Source organism: Manis javanica, chromosome 8, assembly GCF_040802235.1.
Source record: "Manis javanica isolate MJ-LG chromosome 8, MJ_LKY, whole genome shotgun sequence".
Taxonomy (NCBI): domain Eukaryota; kingdom Metazoa; phylum Chordata; class Mammalia; order Pholidota; family Manidae; genus Manis; species Manis javanica.
In genome coordinates this window covers 108,415,569-108,439,888 of record NC_133163.1, presented here as the reverse complement: position 1 = coordinate 108,439,888, position 24,320 = coordinate 108,415,569, and the positions used below count along the sequence as shown (strand labels likewise).

The following is a 24,320-nucleotide window of genomic DNA, read 5'->3' as shown; positions in this document are numbered from 1 at the left end:
ATAATTAAAAGCAACTAGGACCTCCAGAACTATGTTGAATAACAGTGGGGAGAGTGAGCATCCCTGTCTTGTTCCCGATCTTAAAGGAAAGCTTTCAGCTTCTTGCTGTTAAGTATAATGTTGGCTGTGGGTTTGTCATATATGGCCTTTATTATGTTGACATACTTGCCCTCTATACCCATTTTGTTGAGAGTTTTTTTCATGAATGGATGCTGAATTTTGTCTAATGCTTTTTCAGCATCTATGGAGATGATCATGTGGTTTTTGCCCTTCTTTTTGTTTATGTGGTGGCTGATGTTGATGGATTTTCGAATGTCGTACCATCCTTGCATCCCTGGGATGAATCCCACTTGATCATGATGGATGATCTTTTTGATGTATTTTTTAGTTTGGTTTGCTAATATTTTGTTGGGTATTTTTACATCTATGTTCATCAGGGATATTGGCCTGTAATTTTCTTTTTTTGTGGTGTCTTTGCCTGGTTTTGGTATTAGAGTGATGTTGGCTTTGTAGAATAAGTTTGGGAGTATTCCCTCCTCTTCTACTTTTTGGAAAACTTTAATGAGGATGGGTATTAGTTCTTCACTAAATGTTTGATAAAATTCAGCAGTGAAGCCATCTGGTCCAGGAGTTTTGTTCTTAGGTAGTTTTTTGAATACCAGTTCAATTTCTTTGCTGGTAATTGTTCTGTTCAGATTCTCTGTTTCTTCCTTGGTCAGCCTTGAAAGGTTGCATTTTTCTAGAAAGTTGTCCATTTCTTCTAGGTTATCCAGTTTGTTTCTGTATAATTTTTCATAGTATTCTCTCATAACTCTTTGTATTTCTGTGGTATCTGTAGTGATTTTCCCTTTCTCATTTCTGATTCTGTTTATGTGTGTAGACTCTCTCTTTTTCTTGGTAAGTCTGGCTAGGGGTTTATCTATTTTGTTTATTTTCTTGAAGAACCAGCTCTTGCTTCATTGATTCTTTCTATTGTTTTATTCTTCTCAATTTTATTTATTTCTGCTCTAATCTTTATTATGTCACTCCTACTGACTTTGGGCCTCATTTGTTCTTCTTTTCCTAGTTTCGTCAATTGTGAGTTTAGACTGTTCATATGGGATTGTTCTTCTTTCCTGAGGTAGGCCTCTACTGCAATATACTTTCCTCTTAGCACAGCCTTTGCTGCATCCCACAGATTTTGTGGCGTTGAATTATTGTTGTCATTTGTCTCCATATATTGCTTGATCTCTGTTTTTATCTGGTCACTGATTCATTGGTTATTTAGGAGCATGTTGTGAAGCCTCCATGTGTTTGTGGGATTTTTCATTTTCTTTGTGTAATTTATTTCTAGTTTCATACCTTTGTGATCTGAGAAACTGGTTGGTATATCTTCTTGTCGGATTGACCCTTCTATCATTATGCAATGTCCTTCTTTGTCTCTTGTGAATTTCTTTGTTTTGAAGTCCATTTTCTCTGATACAAGTACTGCAACTCCTGCTTTTGTCTCCCTATTAGTTGCATGAAATATCTTTTTCCATCCCTTTACTTTTAGTCTGTGTATGTCTTTGGGTTTAATGTGAGTGTCTTGTAGGCAGCATATAGATGGGTCTTGTTTTTTTATCCATTCAGTGACTCAATGTCTTTGATTGGTGCATTCATACCATTTACTTTTAGGGTGATTATCAAAATAGGTATGTACTTATTGCCATTGCAGGCTTTAGATTCTTGTTTGCCAAAGGTTCTAGGTTAACTTCCTTACCATCTAAGAGTCTAACTTAACTCACTTAACATGCTATTACAAACATAATCTAAAGGTTCTTTTATCCTTTTTTCTTCCTCCTCCATTCTTTGTATATTAGGTATCATATTCTATACTCTTTGTCTATCCCTTGATTGACTTTGGGGATAGTTAATTATATTTAGCATTTGCTTAGTAATTAGCTGTTTGACTTTCTTTACTGTGGTTTTATTACATCTGGTGACAGCTATTAAACCTTAGGAACACTTCCATGTATAGCAGTCCCTCCAAAATACACTGTAGAGACGGTTTGTGATTGTTACCAACCACAGCTTTTGCTTATCTCTCAGCTTTTGCTTGTCTGGAAATTGTTTAATCCCTCCTTCAAATTTAAATGATAATCTTGCTGGATAAAGTAGTCTTGGTTTGAGGCCCTTCTGTTTCATTGCATTAAATATATCATGCCACTCCATTCTGGCCTGTAAAGTTTCTGCTGAGAAGTCTGATGATACCCTGATGGACTTTCCTTTGTATGTGATCTTATTTCTCTCTCTGGCCCCTTTTAATAGTCTGTCTTTATCCTTGATCTTTGCCATTTTAATTACTATATGTCTTGGTGTTGTCTTCCTTAGGTCCCTTACGTTGGAAGATCTGTGCACCTCCATGGCCTGAGAGACCATCTCCTTCCCCAAATTGGGGAAGTTTTCATCAATTACCTCCTCAAAGACACTTTCTATTCCTTTTTCTCTCTCTTCCTCTTTTGGTACCCCTATAATGCAAATATTGTTTTGTCTGGATTGGTCACACAATTCTCTCAATATTCTTTCATTCCTAGAGATCCTTTTTTCTCTCTGTGCCTCAGCTTCTTTGTATTCCTCTTCTCTAGTTTCTATTTCATTTATCGCCTCCTCCACCATATCTAATCTTCTTTTAATACCCTCCATTGTGCTCTTCAACGATTGGATCTCTGACCAGAATTCATTCCTGAGTTCTTGGATATCTTTCTGTACCTCCATGAGCATGTTAATGATTTCTATTTTGAACTCCCTTTCAGGAAGATTCATGAGGTTGATGTCATTTGAATCTTTCTCAGGAGTTCTATTCACAATTTTACTTTGAACCAGGTTCCTTTGGCATTTCATATTTGTATATAGCACCATCTAGTGCCCAGAAGCTCTACTCTCTGGAGCTGCTCAGCCCTTGAAGAAATGTTGGGGATTGCAGTGGAGTGGCATTGGTGCCTGGGGGGGAGGAAAGAGCTGTTTCCTGCTTCCCACCTGCTCTGCCTGTCTCCACTGCTAGGATGAGTGGGCCGAGCACACAGGTATAAGGCTCTATGCTTTGCATTTGTAGTTGCTGTAAACAGGTCTTCCCTCTGGCTGGCCTAACACCATGGTAGAGTTTGCCAGTTCATGAGGCAGATGGGGCTGGCCAGGACAAAGGCACAGTAGGCTGTGTATCATGGAGGGGGTACTTGGAACTGTGTAGCCAGCTAGGGAGCTGGAGCACCTGAAGATTGTGAAAGTTCCCAACCTGCTGGGCAGAGTGCACCCAGACAATTTTGTCTACCTGTCCTTTCTCCTGAGCAGTAAGCTCTGTGCAATCCTTGCCCCTTTAGCAACTCTCTTGCTATTATAAAGTCTCTCAGACTGCCTGCCTTTCTTTTGTCCCAGAGCAGCCAGATATGGATTCCTGATTTCCACAAGTGGCTAGAATCTCAGTCTCTCCAGGAATTCTGCCTGTCTTAGCTTTTCAACCCCTTAATCACTAGAGTACTATGGAAGCACCATGAAACGTAGGTTTGTGCTCCCAGAGCAGATATCCGGAGTTAGGTATTCAGTGGTCCCAGGCCTCCACTCCCTCCCTGCTACATTTCTTTTCTTCCCACCAGTGAGCTGTGCTGGGGGAAGGGTTTGGGTCCCGCTGGGCCATGGCTTTGGTACGTTACCCTGTTCTGTGAGTTCTGCTCTTTTCTCCAGGTTTATGCAGTCTGGCACAGTCCTCTTTCCTGTTGTTCTTTCAGGATTAGTTGTAGTAATTATATTTTCGTATTACATGCAGTTTTAGGAGGAAGCCTCTGTCTCACCTGTCATGCCACCATCTTTAATCCAATTTGTTCTGCCCAATAATTCTTTTTATTTCTGTGTTCTCAGTTGTGACTCCTACTTCTTTATTTCTGGTTTTGTTTATGTGTGTACTCTCTCTTTTTTTCTTGATAAGTCTGGCTAGGGGTTTATCTATTTTATTTATTTATTCAAAGAACCAGCTCTTAGTTTCATTAATTTTTCTTTTTATTTTTTTCTGTATTATTTATTTGTACTCTGATCTTTATTTTGTCCCTCCTACTAACTTTTGTATTCATTTGCTCTTTTCTAGATTCTTCAATTGTGAGTTTAGAGTGTTTATTTGTGATTGTTCTTGTTTCTTGAGGTAGGCCTGTATTGCTATGTACTACCCTCTTAGAAAAGCCTTTGTGACATCCCACAAATATTGCACTGTTGTATTTCTGTTTTCATTTATCTCCATGTATTTCTTGACTTCCTTTTTAATTTGGTCATTGACCCATTTATTACTTAGCAGAATGTTGTTTAACATTCATGTAATTTTTTGTTTCCTTTGTGTAATTTATTTCTAGTTTCATATCATTGTGGTCTGAGAAGCTGCTTGATACAGTTTCATATTTTTTAATGTATTAAGGCTCTTTTTCTGGTGTAGTATGTGATATATTCTGGAGAATGTTCCATGTACTCTAGAGACTAATGTGTATCTTGCTGCTTTTGGGTGGAATGTTCTGTAGATGTCTGTTTAAGTCCATCTGGCCTAATCTATTGTTCAGTACCTCTGTTTCCTTATTTATTTTCTGTCTGGTTGATCTGTCTATTGATGTGAGTGGTGTGTCCTGCAGGCACCCCTCAGAAGCAGCAAGGCACATAACACCCAGCTTGGCTACTGTGGGAAGGAAGGAGCTCTGGGAGCTAGGTGCTGCATGTGGCCCTCAAGTTGGGCCAAAACAGGGCCATGAAAGCTGGGAGTCTCCCCGTGCCTTCCAGGCAGCAAGGTCAGACACTGCTGGGTTGAGTGGGCTGGCATGTTAATGGTGTACAGGGAGGTAATGTGGGGCTTAGCCACCAACAAGGGGGATGGAACATCTGGGGCTCTGTAGAGTGCTGGACGAGCTGGGCTGAAGGACGGTTGGGGAGTTATTGTTCATCTTCCCTTTCTCCTGCAGAGGTTCACCTGTTCAGCCCTCACCGTTCTGGCTCCCCTCCCACTGCTAGCAGGTCTTTCAAACTGCTGCCTCTGTGTTGGGTCTCCACAAGACCAATGAAGTGTGCTTGTCCTCCACAGGTGGCTGGAGTCTCAGGCTCTCAGAGTATTTCAATTGTCCCTGGTGTCCAGTCCTGCTAATCTCCAGGACCTAGTGCAATGTGGACTCATGTCCCTGGACTAGATCTCCAGGGTCAGGTGTGCAGAGTTCCTGGTCATCTACCCCTCCCCACTTCATTCCTCTTCCTTCCAACTGTGTGCTGGGATGGAGCAAGGGCTGGGGTCCCACTTGGTAACTGCTTTGCCACTTTACCCTTTTCTGTGTGGTCTTCTTTTCTTCCCCAAGTGTAGATGGTGTATTCTGAAGTCTTCAGTTCATTTTCAGGATTAGCTGTATTTGCTGTAGTTGCTTTCTTTGTGTGTGTGGGAAGAGGTTTCCATCTTGCCTTCCTATTCTGCCATCTTGAGCAAGCAAATCCAATACCTTTTTAAAGCTACTTAGAAGTTATAGCAACTTTTTTTGTAGATTCTCTTATTTTTCTAGATAAGACAATAACTCTTTTCCAATCTATATGCCTTTTATTTCTTTTACTTGCCATATTTCATTAATGCAAACCTAAGAGCAGTAGAAGTGGTGAGAGCACATGTCCCTGCATTGTTTCAGATCTTAAGAGGAAAACATTTGGTCTTTAAACGTGAGTATGATGTTGCTATTTAGGTTTTTCGTAGATGTCCTTTGTCAAATTGAGCAACTTCTCTTCTACTACTAGTTTATTGAAAATTATCATGATTGGTTGTTGAATTTTGTTAAAATAATTTTTCTGTATCTATTAAGATGATCATGTGGATTTCTTTTTTAGCCTTTGATATGGTAAGTTATATTGACATTTTATGAATGTTGAGTCAACCTTGTATTGTGATAAACTCCGGCTCAAAACTTAGAATTTTCCTTGAAAATTTTTTTGTTTTGTTCCATAGGTTATATATATATATTCCTTTTAATGTTTTTGAATTATATTAGTTAATATTTTGTTGGGGATTTCTGAATCTATGTTTATAGGTTATGAAGTTTTCTTTTTCTTATAATGTCTTTATCTGTTGTAGGTGTTAGGGTAATGCTGGCCCCATAAAATGATTTGGAAAGTATTACTTTCTCTTCTGTTTTTGCTAAAGTGAGTGTGAAATTAGTATCTTTTTTTTTTTTTTTTTGCTTAAATGTTAAGCAGAGTTCCTCATTGAAGCTCTCTAAATACAGAATTTTTCTTGTAGGAAGTTTTTAAATACAAAAGCAATTTATTCAATAGATATGTAGCTCCTCAGGTAATTTATTTCTACTTGAGTAAGCTTTGGTAATTTTTTTCAAGGAATTTGTCCCTTTCATCTAAGTTATCAAAAATATTGGCATAAGGTTTTTCCAGGTGAAAAGAAAAATTTTGCTTTTCCAAAAGACAAGTTAACAGTATAGTGATGTGTCTTTTCTTTCTTTCTTTTTTTTTTTTTTGGCTTAACATTTCAGGTTGGCATGAAACTAAAAGTTTATTAACTTGCTGGGTTGTCAATATATTTTCGCACTGCTGATTGGAGTATAAAATCACCTCTATGAAGATCAATTTGAAAATATATAATAAAATTACAATACACAGACCCTTTAGCCCAGGAATTCTAGTCTTAGGTAATAATATATTCTTTACATAATAACATATATACCAAGATATTTATTGCAACATTATTTATAATAGCAAATTGATGGAGCTAACCTAAACATTCATCAGTGGTATGGCTATAAAGCAGTATACTCTGCACATATTAATAAGAATGATGGGTTAATACATATACTGCTATAGAAGGGTCTACAAGGTTGTATTTCAAAAATCAAATAGAGCTGGACACCAAAAGCCTGTGTAAATGGTGTCCTATCATTCGCAAGGGAAAAATAATATGTACAATAGTGCATATAAACAGACATCTAGAGGAATACATGAAACTTTTAACAGTGGTTGCTTCACTGAGGTATAAATTTGTCTGAGTTCATTTGGCCACCTATAACAAAAACACCATAGACTGAGAGGCTTTTAAACAACAGACATTTATTTCTTATAGGTCTGGAGGCTCACAAGTCCAAGACATCTGAGGCATCAGCAGATTCAATATCTAGTAAGAGCAGAAGGGACAAAGGGGGCCCTCTAGAGCTCTTTGTAAAAGCACTGATCTGCCCTCCTGACCCAATCACCCCTCAAAGTCCCCATCTCCTAATGTCATCACATCAAGGATTAGGTTTTGACAAATGAATTTGGGAGGGGGAGGGACACAAATGGTCAAACTGTAACAAATTTTCACACCATTTAAAATGTATGATTTAATGATTTTTAGTAAATTTACAAAGTTGTGCAACCACCCTTACAATCCAGTTTTAGAACATTTCTTTCACACCAGAATGATCCCTCAAACCCATTTGCAGTCAGCCCTTATTCACAATGCCAGCCCTAGGCTCAAATCTATAGACACATAAAAAGTATAGTAGTGGTAGGGGACAGTGAGGACCCTGTCAAAAGGTCTTTTCCTCCAATCTGGCATTTTGAGCACAAGGCCACTCGCATATTCTTGGCCAGTGGCAATCATGACAAGGATTAAAGATTTTCCTTTGATGCAGACACAGTTGTTACAGAGATTTAAGACCTCTTAGTAATCGAATGAATAAATTGTTTGCTTCCTATTTTAAATAGGACATTATTTTCTAAACTAAAATATTGGACTTGCCAGACAATGGAATCTCAGTTTGTATTAGTTTTTCAGTGATCCTTACTGAGGAAATATAACCATCCATGAAATGTGAGTAAATGGAAAGTAAGCAAATGACAACTGATATACTTTATGTTTCTGTAAATTTGCCTTCCCTGGACATTTCAGATAAATGGAATTATACAATATGTATTATACATCTGGCTTCTTTGAAGTTCATCCATTTCATAGATTTTATTGGTTGTTGGTTCCTTTATATTGATACAGAGTTCCATTTTGTAAATATATATACTGCATTGTGTTTATCCCTCCACTAGCTGATAGAAATTTGGATTGCTTCCCCATTTTGGCTATTATAAATAATGCTGCTATGAACATTCATATACAAGTCTTCATACAGAACTTGTTTACATTTTCTTGGATAGTTATCTATGAGTGGAATTGCTGAGTTTTATGGTAAAGTTATGTTTGATTTTTTTTTTAACTGCCAGTTTTCCAAAGCAGCCACACTATTTACATACTCATCAGCAATGTTTGGGATTCCATTTCCCTACATCTTTTCCAACACTTGTTATTGTCTGTCTTTTTTATTATAGCAGTACTAGTGGGTATGAAGTGGTACTTTATTGTAGTTTTAATTTGCATTTGCCTAATGACTAACAATGTTGAGCATCTTTCCATGTTCTTATTCTAGCCATTCATATATCTTCTTTTGTAAAATATCTCTTCATATCTTTGCCCATTTAAAATTGGGCTCTTTTGGATGTTCCTTTAAATTTCAGTTATTACTTTTCTATTTCTTGAGTTTCTAATTGACACATTTTATATCCATCTACTCTTGTTATATTTCTATTTTATAATTTCTTGTTTTTATAAATGTTACCTCTTTGATCTCTTTGAGGATCTTCAACATGATCATATTTTCTTCCTAAGTTTTTTTTAATGGAAATTTCAAACATACACAAAAGTTGAAAAAGAGTGTAGTGAACACTCATGAATTCATCACACACCTTAATATGTCTTCCATCTCTTTCAAGGTTGTGCTCTAAAAAATCTTGTCCAAGGCTGTTAAAGCTGTATCTTTTGAAATCCTTCCCACATGTACCAAGTTTTCCCATGTGGATGATAGTGTTGGAATAGTAGTGCCTGTTTATACCACATAACAGCTAATCTCTTTATGACTAGTAGTAGAATGTTCTAAAATCCATGGTCCTTCTCTTACTTAGCCTTTGGATTTCAGATAAACTATCCATACCAGCAGGACAGGAGGGGATAAGAACTTTGTTTACTGTCACACATTGTCCCTTTAATGATAACATTTCTTTCAGGTCTCACTATAACGAAAATTTCAGCTGCTTCTGAGACATCTTATATTATTGACACTTGTGAATCTTGAACCTGAATGCATTTCCCTATTGCATTTGTCACTGGTGAAAGGAATCTAAAGCTAAATTTGTGGCTATCATATAGAAAACTGTACAGGATTCAGTGGTATGTATTTCTGTGGCATAATTACTACTGGCTGAATTTTGCTAGCCTCATTTATTTTTCACTGTCTTTCTAAAATCTTAATCCATTCAGTTTTTACCTATTATTACATATGTTCATGTAAGCTATCAACTATTAGACAATAGGTTTGGAAATGTTTGCACACATAAATAAATATAATAAAATACGTTTCATTGAAAGTGGTACTTGTAGCAAGGAATTGGTGAGTATTTCACATTTTGAAACACAGTCATAGTTTCAGGTTTTTAGATTGCATTCCTAAACTAATTTTCTCATTAAAATTTAGGTTTTTGTTGCACAAGCCAAAAATGAAGCAGTAGAAAATATTCTTCCTCCAATAACAAAAATATTTTTAATGTGAAACTTCTTATTTCTGCGTACTCCTGGCTTTAACACTTAATATTGACCATGGGCAAGTAATTTAAACTTTCCCACCTATAATTCTCTCACTTACACTGTGATAAAAGCCTACTGCACTTAGTGATCAATTCAAAGAGATAGTACTTCCTAGATGAAAAAGAATGCAGTTGATCATTACTACAAACTAACTTGCTATGGGATATTGGACAAGTCATTTGTTCTTTCTAAGATTTATGTTCCTCAAGTGGAAAAGAGAATGACTAAACTTGATGATCCTTAAGACCCTTTATAACTCTTAATTGAGTTATTCAATGATCCATACAAAGATGAATAAAACAAAGGACTTATCCTTTAAAAGGTCTCAGAAGGTTAAGAGACAGAAGGGTAAATGGATTAATTAAGTGTAATAAATGCTCTAATAATGCTAAAATCCATACAGAACCACAACACACCCCAAATAATCAAAGCAATCCTGAGAAAGAAGAACAAAGCTGGGGGGATTACACTCCCTGACTTCAAGCTATACTACAAAGCTAATTAAAACAGTATCAAATTAGTAATCAAAACAGTATGGTGCTGGCACAAGGACAGACCCATAGATCAATGGAACAGAATAGAGAGCCCAGATATAAACCCACACATATATGGTCAATTAATATATGATAAAGAAGCCATGAATATACAATGGGGATAAGATAGTCTCTTCAATAACTGGTGTTGGGAAAACAACAGCTACATGCAAGCAAATGAATTGGATTTACTGTTTAACTCCATATACAAAAGTAAACTCGAAATGGATTAAAAAACTAAATGTAAAACATGAAACCATAAATCTCTTAAAAGAAAACACATGCAAAAATCTCTTGAACATAATCATGAGCAATTTTATCCTGGAGACATCTCTTTGGGCAAGGGAAACAAAATAAAAAATGAAGAGGTGGGACTACATCAAACTAAAATGCTTCTGTAAGCAAAGGATAAAAGCACCAGCAGAACAAAAAAGCAGCCTACAGTATGGGAAAATATATTCATAAATGATTTATCCCATAAGGGGTTAACATCCAAAATATATAAAGAGCTCATATGCTTCAACACCAAAAAAACAAAAACAAAAACAAATAACCTGATTAAAAAATGGGTGGAGGACCTGAACAGACATTTCTCCAAAGAAGAAATATAGGTGGCCAACGTGGAAAAACCCTCCACATTGTTAATCATCAGGGAAATGCAAATCAAAACCACAATGAGCTATCACCTCACACCAGTCAGAACGGCCACTATCCAAAAGACAAGAAATCAGAAGTGTTGGCGAGAAGGTGGAGAAAAGGGACCCCTCCTGCACTGTTGCTGGGAATGTCAATTGGTGCAGCCACTGTGGAAAGCAGTATGGAGGTTCCTCAAAAAAACTAAAAATAGAAATACCACTTGACCCAGCAATTCCAGGAATTTCAATCCCTGATTTGAAAAGATATATGCATTCCTATGTTTATTGCTGTATTATTTACAGTAGCCAAGATATGGACACACTTAAGTGTCCATCAATAGATGAATGAATAAGAAAAGGTGGTATATATACACAATGGAATATTATTCAGCCATAAAAAGAAAAGAAACCCTGACATTTGCAACAACATGGATAGATCTAGAAGGTCTTATAAAAAAGTGAAGTAAGTCAGGCATAGAAAGATAAATACTGTATGATTTCACTTATTTATGGAATATAAATACAAAGCAAAACAGAATGAACGAAACAGCAGTAGACTCTAAGACACTGCAAAGGACTGGTGGCTACCATGGGGGAGGAGTTGGGGTGTGTTGGTGGGGAGGGTGATAGGGATAAAGGGGCACAGAAATTCTCAATCATAATGTAGGTTGGTCATGAGGATAGTAGTACAGCATAGAGAATACACCCAATGATTCTGTAACATCTTCCTGTGTTGACAGAGAGCAGCTTACTAGTGGGGGTGAGGATTTAATAATATGGGAAACTGTTGAATCACTGTGTTATATACTTGAAACTAAAATAAGACTGTATATCAATTAGAAAAAGAATTATTACTTCTAGCAAGTCCTTTTGGTTTTTCATTAATTTTTTTCATTACTTTTTCTGTATACTTGCAAGTTAAAATTTGCAACCATAAGTGAAATTAGGATCATTTTCAAAACATAAAATCTACTGAAAATCCTAAAAAAAGAAAAAATGTATCAGCACACAAATTCAATAAATCATAAGCAATTGTTTCTTATAGACTAGTAACAATTACTGAAAATGAAATAAGAAAACCATACAATTTACAATCACATAAAAAAAACCATAAAATACTTGTGGCTAAACATAACAAAATATATATAAGATTTGTATGTTGAAAGCTACAATCCATTGTTGGGAGAAAGATTAAACTAAAGGGAGCAATATATCACGTACATGGTTGGGAAAATTCAGTATTGGTAAGATATCAGTTCTCCCTGAATTTTGATCTATAGATGCAACTCAATTTCAACTAAAATCCCAGAAGACTTTTTGTAGAAAATGTAAAACTGATTCTTAAATGTATATGGAAATGTAAAGGACCTTGAATAGCAAAACAGGAGAACAAATTGGGGACTTGCACTATCTAATTTCAAGACTCTTTTAAGGCTGCCACAATCAAAACAGTATGGCAATCTGTAAGGATAGACACACCTCAATGGAACACAATAGAGAGCCCAGAAATAGATCAACAAATATGTGTTCAATTGAATTACAACAACATTGCCAAGATAATTCAAAGGGAAAGAAAAGTTTTTTCAACAGAGTGATAAAAGACAATTATACTTCCACAAACAATGAAATTAACTTTGTTTCCTCATACTATAAACAAAAATTAACTCAGAGGATTAAGAGTTAAAACTAATACTTTTAGAAGAAACATCAGAGAAAATGTGACCTTAGGTTAGGCAAATATCTCTTAGATAAGATACAAAATGCATGAATTATGAAGAAAGGATAGATGGGACTTCCTCAAAGCTTAAAAATCCTGCCCTTTCAAAATAGTCCTAATGAAATAATGGTACAAGCTAGACACCAAAAGAAAATATTTGAATGTCACATATCTAAAAAAAAGGACTCACAGCCTACTACTGTTAAAAATCCTTAAAACCCAATAATATAAGACAAATCATCCAATTTTTAAAATGAGCAAAAGATTTGAACAGACATTTCACCACATATACAGATGGCAAATAAACTCATGAAAACACATCCAAAATTATTAGTCACTAGAGAAATGGAAATTAAAGTAGCAAGAGTATAACACTACATATCTACTGAAATAGTTGAAATAAAAAAGACTGACCATTGAAGTGCTAATAAGGATTTAGAGCAACTGATAACCCTCAGGAATGGCTAGTGGGATGCAAAAGGGCATATCCGCAGAAAGAGTGACATTTTCTCCTCAAGTTAAATATACAATTACCATAGTACCAACTGCTATGTATCTACCCAAGAAAAATGAAAACATATATCTATGCAAATGCCTGTATGTTAATGTTTATAGAAGCTTTATTCATAATGTTTGAAACTCAAATGCCCATCAAGTGGTTAATGGATAAACAAATTGTGGTACAACCATATAATGGAATACTGCTCAGCCATTGAACATTAGGAAGTAATAATATATAGAAGAACATGGATGGATCTCAACAGCATTAAGCTACGTACAAGAAGCCAAAAACAGAAGACTTCATACTCCATGATTCCATTTATATAACTAGAAAAGGCACAACTACAGTGACAGAAATCAGATCAGTTGTTGCCAGAAACTGATAATTTACGAATGCTCTCTTTCATGACTTGCATGATTCCATCTCTTACATTTAAAAATCTAATCCATATGAAATGTATCCTGGTGTTAGAAATGGAGTCCCTTTAGTTATTATAAATTCCTATTAAAACAGCTAAAATAAAAAAAGTGACAACAGCAAACACTGACAAGAATGTGAGAAAGCTAGGTGTCTCGTAAGTTGCTAGCAGGAATGTAAAATGGTACAGCTACACTGGAAAGGTTTGGACTTTGGAAAAGTTTATTCAAAATGAAACACATACCATCTGACTTTTTTTTTTCTTTTAGAAGCTCTTTTATATTAATTTTTAACATAGTACTCATATCCTGGGCATTTGACCCAGAGAAATGACTGAAGTTCATGCAAAAAACTATACACAAATGTAAACAGCAGCTTAGTTATAACAGCCAAAGACTGGAAACAACCAAAATGTCCTTTAATAAGTGAATGATTACAAAATGTGCCACATTCATACTATGGAATACTTCTCAGCAATAAAAAGGAACAAATTATTGATATATGCAACAGCTTGGATCTCAAGGGACTTATGAGTGGAAAAAAAGGCAATTTCAATGGGGTTTCAATCACATTGTATGATTCCATTTATGTAACATTTTTCAGATAAAAAAATTATATAGATGGAGAACAGACAGCAGTTGCCGGGGGTTAGAGTTGGTGGGGTAAGGGAGAGAAGTGAGTGTAGGTGTAAGCTGTAGCACAAGGGTGGTATTTGTGGTGATGGAATAATTCTGTATCTTGATTGCAGTGGTGGTTACATGAACCTGTGCATGAAATAAACTAGCATAGAACCATACACACATCTTGTTCCAATTAGTTTCCTGATTTTGATATTATAGTATAGTCATGTTAAGATGTACCTCTTTGGAGAAATTGGATAAAGGGTACATGGAAACTCTCTGTACTATTTTTGCAACTTTCTGTGAATTTATAAATACCTCAAAAAAAATTTAAGCAATCTCAACTTTTGACTTGAGGTGCTACTTAAATTTGATATACTAAGTTTCCTTATGGAGTTAGGTTTATTTTTGGATTTTCTGCTCTTTTGGTCTGTTTACCTGTTCACGAGTTAATACCAGTTGTTTTCAGTTTAAGTATTTCATGTTTTAACGTCTGGTCATCTTTTTCAGGTTTTCCAGGTTGTTCTTGCTTGTTTCTTTTCCAAATAAACAATACAACCAATTAGTCATTCTCCAGAAAAAAAAGATTTGATGCTGCAGGACATGATACAGTGTAAAATGACATCTTTATGATGGTGAGCCTTTAAATTAAAAAAAAATGGTACATTTTCTATTTATTTAAGTCCAGTTTTGTGTCTTCCAAAAGTGGTTTATCATTTTTCTTATATGTGTATTGGATATTTCTTGTTTAGTTTAAGCTTAAGAATTTTTTTTTGTTTTAATTTTTTTAGAGCAAATAAGTTCTATTATATCTTCTAACTGGCTTTTGTTTGCACATATGAAGATGCTATTTTGTATATTAGTTTTATGACATGGCTTTAATGGATACCACAGGAAATAGGAAGTAACAAAGGTTGAACACTCATTACATGTTAGATAATTTTACATAAACTATTTAATTCTCAAATTAATAGAGTTAGAAATGGAGTCCCTTTAGCAGCAGTATTTGTAGGCAGATACTTGGAGGTAGATATTATTTCCTTCTTTCTAAAGTAAAAATACACTATCTATTAACCTCAAAAGTAGAATTTAAATCTAGGCTAATATGGTCCCAAATCCATGCTTTCAATTTCTTACCTCTTTTATTATGAATATAGTATACATAGAGAAATTTTAGAAAACATACATACACAGATTAGAAAATTATTATAAGGTGAGCATCCATATAACTACCACCTGAATCAAGAAATAGACTGTTGTCAGCAGTCCAGAAGTCCTGGGCATGACTCTTCCCAATCCCTACTCTTACCTAATGACTAAAATTAAGCAGTTTCCTGACTTTTATGGCAATCACTTGCTTGTTTCCTTTACGGTTTTACCACTTCAGTATATATTCCTAAGCAATATTATTTAGTTTTGTTTGTATTTATATTGCATTCGAAGTGGTACAGTATGTATTGTTTGGATTACTTCTGAAATCATTTTTGTTATTTATTCACATTGTTGCATGAAGCTATTTATTTCATGTTAATTATTGTACAGTATTGCTTTGCATGGATATACCACAATTTATTTATCTATTCTACTGTTAACTGACATTTGTGTGGGTTTTAGGTTGGGGTTATTACAAATACTGCTGCTATCTATATTTCTTTTCCCATAGACCACACAGACTTCAGAGTGAATTTCTGGGTCAAAAGATATGTGATTATGTAAACTTACTAGATAATTCTAAAGTGTTTTCTAAAGTGGTTGTATCTGTTTTTACTCCCACTATTAAAGAGTCCCAATTACTTTATATCCTTGCTAACACTTGGTATTGCTACTTTCTCTGATTTAGACATTGTGCTAAGGGTATAGAGATAGAATCATAGTTTTCATATTCAATTTCATGATTAATACTGATACAGATCACTTTTCTCATATATGCATGTATGTGTGTTTGTATGTATGTGTGTGTGATTTGAATTTTCTCTTTGGTGAAGTGCATTTTCAAGTCTTGAAATCTTTTTCTCCTGAACTGTTTTCTTGACTTTTATGAGTTCTTTGTAGATTCTAATAAGAGACCATTGTTGGAAAACAGCAGCAGACTCACAGAACCCAAGAATGGACTAACAGTTACCAAAGGGAAAGGGACTGGGGAGGATGGGTGGGAAGGGAGGACTAAGGGGAAAAAGGGGCATTATTACAATTAGCACACATAATATGGGAGTGAGACCACGGGGAAGGCAATATAGCACAGAGAAGACAAGTAGTGACTCTATAGCATCTTACTAGGCTGATGGACAGTGACTGTACTGGGGTATGTGGTAGGGACTTGATAATGGGGGGGAATCTGGCAACCACAATGTTGCTCATGTAAGTGTGTATTAATGATATCAAAAAATAAAATAGGGACCATTGTTGGTTATTTGTGTTACAAATATCTCCTACTCCATGGCTTGTCTTCTACTCTCTTAATGGTATCTTCTGATGAGCAGAAGTTCTTGATTTTAATGTAGCCAACTATATCAATCTTTTCCTTTGTGGTTAGTGTGTTTTGTGTCTTTATAAATGGACTTTTCTAATCCAAGGTCATATTTTCCTAATATTATCTTTGAGGAGAGGACTAGCTTCAGATCACAAGCCTGAGCAGGGACATCAGCTTTTGGCTCTTGGACTGGGATTTTTATCATTGATGTATCTCTGGTTCTCAGACCTTCATACTTGGATTGGAATTACACCACTGGCTTTCCTCGGTGTAAAGCCAGGAAATCTTTTTGATCCAAAGATTCAAGAAGTGCAACAAAGTCCAAGTAAGATACATTTTTTAAAACCATACACCAAGATACATCTCCAGATTGTAGATGGCAGATATTAGGGACTGCTCAGCCTCTATACTTGTGTAAGCCAAGTCCTTATAATAAACTTCTGTGTGTGTGTGTGTATACACACATATATGTGTGTGTATATATATATATATATATATATATATATATATATATATATAACCTATTGGTTCTGTTTCTCTAGAGAGCCCCAAGTAATACATTGAAACCTAAATATACTTACACTAAGTATTAATTGATAAAATATTCAGGTAAAAGAGATGATTGTCAGTCTGGATTTTTAAAAACCCAACTGTATGGTAGTTAGAAAAGCACATTTAAAAACATACAAAAAGTTTGAAGGCAAAAGTTAGAAAAAGACATACTTTGTAAACACTAGTCAAGAGAAAGCTGATACAGCATTTAAATTAAGAAGGAAAAAAACACTCAAGATAAAAGGTTCATTTTCTTTATAAAGATTATGTAACAATTATATATTTGTATGTACCTAATAACAAAGCCTTTAAAAATACATAAAGTGACATTTGACAGTTCCAAAAAGAAATCAAATACATATTTCGGTATGAAATTTTTAATACACCTCTCACAGTACTAATAACAAGCAGACAGAAAATCAGTAAGGAAATAGAAGATATGAACTTTATATATTGTTAAGCATTTTTGTTATACTCAGAGGGGCGTTTATCTGATTTACCTGCTGTTATTACCAGAAGCTATACACATGCCATTAGGAGAAGGACACAATAATGCAGCTGTTGCCAACAGTAAATATCTGAAGATATTTCCAGAGAGGAAAAGTTTTAAAGCCTGTTAAAAGTAGGAGTAAGGACAGGAAGATGATAAGCAGAGATTAAGGTCTCTTAACATAAATGGAGTGAATAATATAAATTGGGGCTTAGCTTTAGGAGGAAGGAAGAAAAGTTTCTTTGGGAGGCAAATAAAGTTTGGGATGGAAAACAAGATGTTATAGTTTTGAAAGTGCAATGAATTCGGAATCATCCTGGATCTTCCATTTACTAATTCTATGCTCTTGGAATAGTTGCCATTTCTCTTCCATAAAATAAGGATCATTCTATCTATCCCTACAAGGGTTAAAATTTCCTAGTATAGGTTTTCAGAGCACCGTGTCTCTCCTTCATTGTCTTAGCTATAGTTGCAATTTTATATGTTTTTAACATTGATTAATGTCTTAGCCTGCCATCAGTGTGAGCTTTATGATGGGCAGGCCAGTCTTCAGGCAATCAGTATTTATTGTCTGTCTATACTGTGTTAGGAATCCACACAATGGTGAATAAAACAGAATAGGTAATTATCTTTCTAGAGTTTGGCATGCCTGAAAGATAGTAACTATTCAATAGATATTTAACGATGAGCTTATATAAAGACAAAATTACATAATGAGTATAGAAGTGCTCAGTAAATGGCAAAAGACTTTATACATAAAATATAGGTTATCATTTTTTGAGCAGTGTTCTTGATGTAGAAATAAGTGAATCATGTTCCTTCACCTAAATATATTTCATATAAAAATGAAAATAAGAAAATTATCTTACACTAAATATTCATTTAAAGGTGATTTAGATAAGCAGTTAAAAAATACCAAGAATCATAGGTTAAATGACAAAATTAAATATCCTGTATCTTAAAGTGAAAACCTTTTCATTTTACTTTTTCTCTATTATAAAAAAAATTAGACTGATGTATGGGTTTCTCTCAATTTATTTTGCATAACTTCAAACTTATAAAGAAGTTTAAACAGTACATAACCTTATGCCCTTCATCTAGATTTCCTAATTGTTAGCATTTTGCAACATTTGTTTCCCAAATTATTAACATTTTGCTACATTGACTTTATTGATTGGTAACATTTGTTTCCCCAGTTATTAACATTTTGCTACATTGACTTTATTGATTGGTAACATATTGGCACATTCATGTTCTCTCTTTCAACCATATGAAAGTAAATTGCAGATATAATGATATTTTAATTCTAAGAACCTCAGCAAGTAATCTCCTAAGAACTAGGACATTCTATATTACCATGATTTAACATTCCATATATTTAACATCTGTACAATAACACAATCTAATACACACTCATATCTTCCCATTGTCTCAAATTTCTCAGTTGACCATTTAGCAGCTTTTTTTGTGCTTTGATCCAGGATCCAAACAACCACACATGAAATTTAGTTATCATGTATCTTTAGTTATTTTTATTCTAGAACTGCTCTACTGCTTTTACTTTTATGTTTTTATGTTTTTGAAGAATCGCTTGTAGTTATTTTGTAGAATGTCCTACAAGTGGACTTGTTTTATTGTTTTCTCATACTGAGATTCAGGCTAAACATTCTTGGCATTTTGGCAGGTGATGAGGTGTCCTTCTCAAGGGCATCGGATCAGAAGGTACAATTTCCATATTAAGACAAATTCATTACTAGATTTTTTTTAAGACAAAGAAAATGTCACTTACTTCAAATATAACACAACGTTTCGTTTGGAATAACCCATCTTTACAAGTGTCTACAGAAGGTGGGAGCACAGCGTCTGAGTGGGAAAGACACTGGAACCACATCTAATGATTAGTGCTAATTTGGCCAATAATTAGTCGTGGGTCCTTATGTAAATTTCTTACAATCTTCAATTATTAAGAGAGAAAGAGAGAATTGCATCAGATGATTTTTAAAGGTCTTTTGCATTCCAAAGTTCTATGACTGTGAATCAAGCTGTAGTAGAGCTGGACTTGGAATCAGGCAGGAGACCTATATTTGAGCACCAGTTTGCCCACATACCATCTATGGACAAGCCGTTTCATCTCTTTAAGCCTCAAAGAGGTTTACCTCACAGAGTTCTGAAGGATAAGGGAATTATTGCATGTCAAAATGCATTATAAATCATAAAGAACTATCCAAATGAATGTCAAGTATTTCATAATGTCCAGTTTTTCTTTCTCCTCTTTCTCCAATTAGTCAATCAGAAGAAGCACCCTACAGTAAGATAGACCTCATCGATTTAAAGTTTAAAACCAGAAAAGGCCAGTATAGCTAATGGTGAGTCATAAACAGTTTGTTCTTAATAGTTTTTTTTTCCATAAATACTTATGCTGTGATGATTAATACTGGCTAAAGTTACAAATAGGTACTCACTTGTACAGACCAGTCCTGTAAGAAGATGGTCATTGTTCTTGGGATCCCAAATTTTGAGGGACTGGGATGGGCAAAACTGAACACAGCATTTGAGAATGGTAACAAGTACTTACAAGTTCATTCAGTGAACAGTTTCAAGTTGAGCCATCAGGTCCACCGGAGAGGATGGTAAACTGAGGTCAGTGCAGAAGGGAAGCTGTCATGTTTTTCCATTGAGCGGGGCAACTTCAGAATAAACACTCCTTGAGCTGAAGTCGTATTTTCTTCTGAGACAGCTAGTGGGACAAGTCACACAGGCCAGCCTTTCACATTCTTATAATTCTTCTAGAACTTTGTACTCTTCTATATTCTTATAACCTCCCTACGGTTTCTTTCTGGGCTTTTGAATGAAACTTGGGGAACCTAGTTCATTAGTGCACATTGATCACATTTTTTCGATTATTCATTAGAACTGATAAAGTATTTACCTGGAAGAGGTTCAGGGCGCGCACACGCCCCTTGGTTTGTGTTGAGTAACACGCGAACTATTTATGCCATGTAATGCCTGCCTAGGACACTGTTGCTAAAGACTCGAGACGTTGCCAGAAAATGGCTAACTAAGCCGCGGGGGAACGGCGGCGCGGCGAACGTTGGTGCGGTTGGACCGGCCAGACTTAACAGCCCACGCCAGGGACCGCACCGCCCAAGTAGCCAGGCTAGCTCGGTGGAGCGCACCCGGTGCCGTCCCTCGCGCCAGTGCGCACGCGCGGCCGTCATCCGGGTGCTGGCTGCGGCTGCAGGTTGCGCTGGGGTGTCGGGCAGGGGGCGGGGCCAGCGGCTCATTGTGCGCAAGGCTGCACGGCGCCGGCGGCTCTGAGGCCTGGGTCGAAGTTGGCGCTGCTGCCGCCGCCCTGCAGCCCACTCGCTGCCTCGGCAGCGCGCTGCTCTTCTAAAATGGCTGCCGCTACCGGTGCTGTGGCAGCCTCGGCCGCCTCGGGTCAGGCGGAAGGTAAAAAGATCACCGATCTGCGGGTCATCGATCTCAAGTCAGAGCTGAAGCGGCGGAACTTAGACATCACCGGAGTGAAGACTGTGCTGATCTCCCGACTCAAGCAGGTGAGGCCCGGCGAGGTCCGGGAAAGGGAGCTTAGGCCGCGCCTCGGAGCCCCTTCTTCCGCGGCAGCCTCGGCCGCCGAAGCCGCCGGGGCCCACGGGGCGGTGCAGGGCGGAGGCCTCGGGCGGCGCCCGCGCGCACAGGGAGGGCGAGGACCCTGCCGCGGTGCCTCTGCCCGCGCCCGGGGCCTGCCAGAGGCCCGCGAGCAGCTCGGGACCGGCCGGCGCAGCCGTGCGCGCCGCTGCCTCCCGCGGGACGTCCCCGGCAGGCTGCGACGGTTGCGGCTGGCCGGCGCGGCCTCCCAACGGCGACCGTGGAGACGCGGGAGGCGCTCGGTCCCCTGCCTTTACCGATGGTGAGCGCGTGCGTTTCCTGGCCTCGGAGGGACTGTTTACTTCGGTGACTTCTGCGAAGTTACCGTTTAATTGTGCCCAACCGTTTCCCCCTATCTTGGTGGGGGGGGGGGGTATTGGTAGTGGCAGTTGATGGATGGGCAAGAGAGAGGGTTTTGCGCTGGGTTTTCAGTTTTTGCAGCAGCGTAGTAATCTGCTTTTTCATCCCTGATAATCTTTCTGGTTTATTTGAGTGAGCGTTGGAATTATAGTAGAGGAGAAATAAGTTTGCATTATAGAAATTAGGAAAGCTCCTTTTAGTTACTTTCTTCTGTAGCTCGCAACTTTAATGCAGTCGAGAATGTGTAGACTTTTGCTCAGTGTAATATGCGATATTTAATTATATCGACTTGGCAGAATATAAAACTCCATGTGGTTTTGATACCTAATGATATTTCCCCCTGAAAGTTTCTCTCACTCGTAGTTTAATTGCTCTTTTTTGAAGTTGGTTCATGAAATGAATGGTAATTCTGATGTCTTGAGGCCCGAGGTTTGGTATTTTTTCAATTCGTTTTTATAGAATAAGTTCAGATAGATTGTGTAGCATATTAACTTCTCTTTCTAATGTAGGCTATTGAAGAGGAAGGAGGCGATCCAGATAATATTGAATTAACTGTTTCAACTGATACTCCAAACAAGAAACCAACCAAAGGCAAAGGTTGTTATGAGTTACGAACATATTTTAAAATATATTTTGGTTATATAACTTGCCTCTGCTCTTGTGCCACTTGCCCTGTTTATATAGTGCTACTCTTTGCTATTTCCCTCTGGCACTCTGCCTTCTTGGGTCAAGGAAGATAAGTTAACTGTTGCCAGGCTCTGGGTGACTTGTAGCCCTTAAGATTTGGCTGAAGCTGACCTGAAAGTGAGACCAGTTCTTCATTGCTCCCGAAAAAACTACAAAGTCAAGTTTCATAATGTTTCTTCTTTCATGGTGTGAAAAATAAAATACAGCTTAATACGTGTCTACCTTGCACCACAATTGGCAGAGTATTTGATGGATTTCCTACCAAATCCTTCACCTTGGCTCCTTGCTGTTTTCTCTAGTATATTAAAATTCTGTAACCTTTATATTTAGTATTTTGTTTGATTTGGTGAACTTAATTTGCCTTTATGCCATTATACATTATAATTTTCAGTGAAATTCAAAAAGACCTCACCAATCATACTAACAAGGTAGTGAAAATCCGTGATTAATTAGCTTTTAAACATTTTTTTAGTTACAGGGATATGTTAAAGATTTTTATTTTATGACTTTAAACTAGGCCAGAATATGTTTCCAGGATGTGGTGATTTAGTGAATAAGTAAAAGTGGTTTAAAATTAACATTTTGACAATGTATATGAGACTTAAATATTTTTAAAAGGCTCTGGTAAGTGAAGTCTTTACTTAAGTAAATACAAATTCCTCCCTCCCGTAAGGACAGTGGCAAGGGTAGATATGACGTGGGTATCCGGATCCTGGTACCTGCCCTACAAGTTCCATGCCGAATGCATCATGGACAGTTGGAGCATTTTAAAAATACAACTCTCTTTACTACTTTAAGTGATTCGAATGCTACTCTGTCTGCCATAAACCAGATAGACTGCAACTGGAGTAAAAGGATTGAATGGATTCACCTTGAAAAGCAGGGAATATTAAAGCTTGATTTCCAGCAGTCTGGATGTTAGGACCAGGGTGATCTTGATGCCTCTCACCCTTTGAGTCTTAGTGGGTTTCCAGGAGTCTCCAGTGTGCCCAAGGAAATTGAAAAGGGCGCATTTCCTGGGTGGGATGGGAACAGCAGATATGGAAATGGAGTTTAGAAGAGTAACAAAGTTATCTTAAAGGCCTGTTGTTTTTAATGCAACTCTGATTCAGTGTGTCACTTTGAGACGTTTCCCTGTGTTTAGAGAAGCTCGTGCTGAGAAGCCTCTGCTGACCAACCAGAGGCTATTTCAAAATGAGGAAGCGTAAAAAATTTGGCAATAAGTACATCAGGAATTAACTATGTATCTTACAGAATTTTGATTCGTGTCATTTATTTAGTATGTTGTGATAGTTTGGCAGAGGCTGTGTATTAATCATAGTCCCCAATTTTTTTAGCTGATTATTTTAGCATCTAAAGTAAACCCCATTTGATTGATTCATTTTCATCTACTTGCAATTTCTCTGTGTATCCCTTTCTTTTTCAGTTACTAGGAATTTCATTGATCTTACCCTTAGAAATAATTTCAGCAATATAGAATTTTAAGAACTTTTTCAGTGTGTGTATATATACATATATATACCCTCAGTATGTTAATTTTTTCTTTTATATGGATTATAAGGATACTTCAACTTAAATTCTCCATAACTGATATTAAGGTTTCTTGTAGTCTTTAGTTAGAAATCGTAACATTTAATCATCTGTTGTAGCAGGCTACCACTGAGTATATTATGAGACTCATTCTAGGGCATGCATGATAAATAGCTCTTGTTTCTTTGAATTTCATTTATCATTGTTCTGAAAATGCTATGAATTACAAAGAACATAATGTAAATCCCAAACTAAGAAGCTAGTTTGAATTTATTTCCAATTAAGATGCTTATAAGTAAGATTTTTTTAAGTTTAAGGATAATTTTTACAAATCAGTTTGAATAGGAAACTTTTTAAAAATACCAGCTAATAGATTTTTTTTAAATCAAGGGTTCAATATTATTTAATGTGATGTCAGTTTTTCAGTCTAGCTGCTAAATTTAGCTGCATTAAATTTTTTGCCAAATCTTACTTCAGTTTGCTGTGTCTGCCTTGAAAACAACTTCATCTTGGTCATACCACCTTTCC

General features: G+C 36.5%; 1 protein-coding gene across 4 annotated transcripts in view; it reads left to right on the top strand.

Moving 5' to 3' along the window:
• Positions 1-19,910: 19,910 nt before the first annotated feature.
• SLTM (SAFB like transcription modulator) overlaps positions 19,911-24,320 on the top strand; it is a 41,490-nt gene continuing 37,080 nt past the window's right edge. For 2 of the 4 annotated variants that reach the window (XM_017669419.3, XM_017669417.3), the window contains exons 1-2: positions 19,911-21,124; positions 22,085-22,172. In XM_017669419.3, the coding sequence (XP_017524908.1) occupies positions 20,963-21,124; positions 22,085-22,172 (250 nt within the window). In that variant the 5' untranslated portion in view covers positions 19,911-20,962. The remainder of the gene's footprint in view (positions 21,125-22,084; positions 22,173-24,320) is intronic. The other 2 variants (XM_017669420.3, XM_017669418.3) reach the window with 1 other exon arrangement.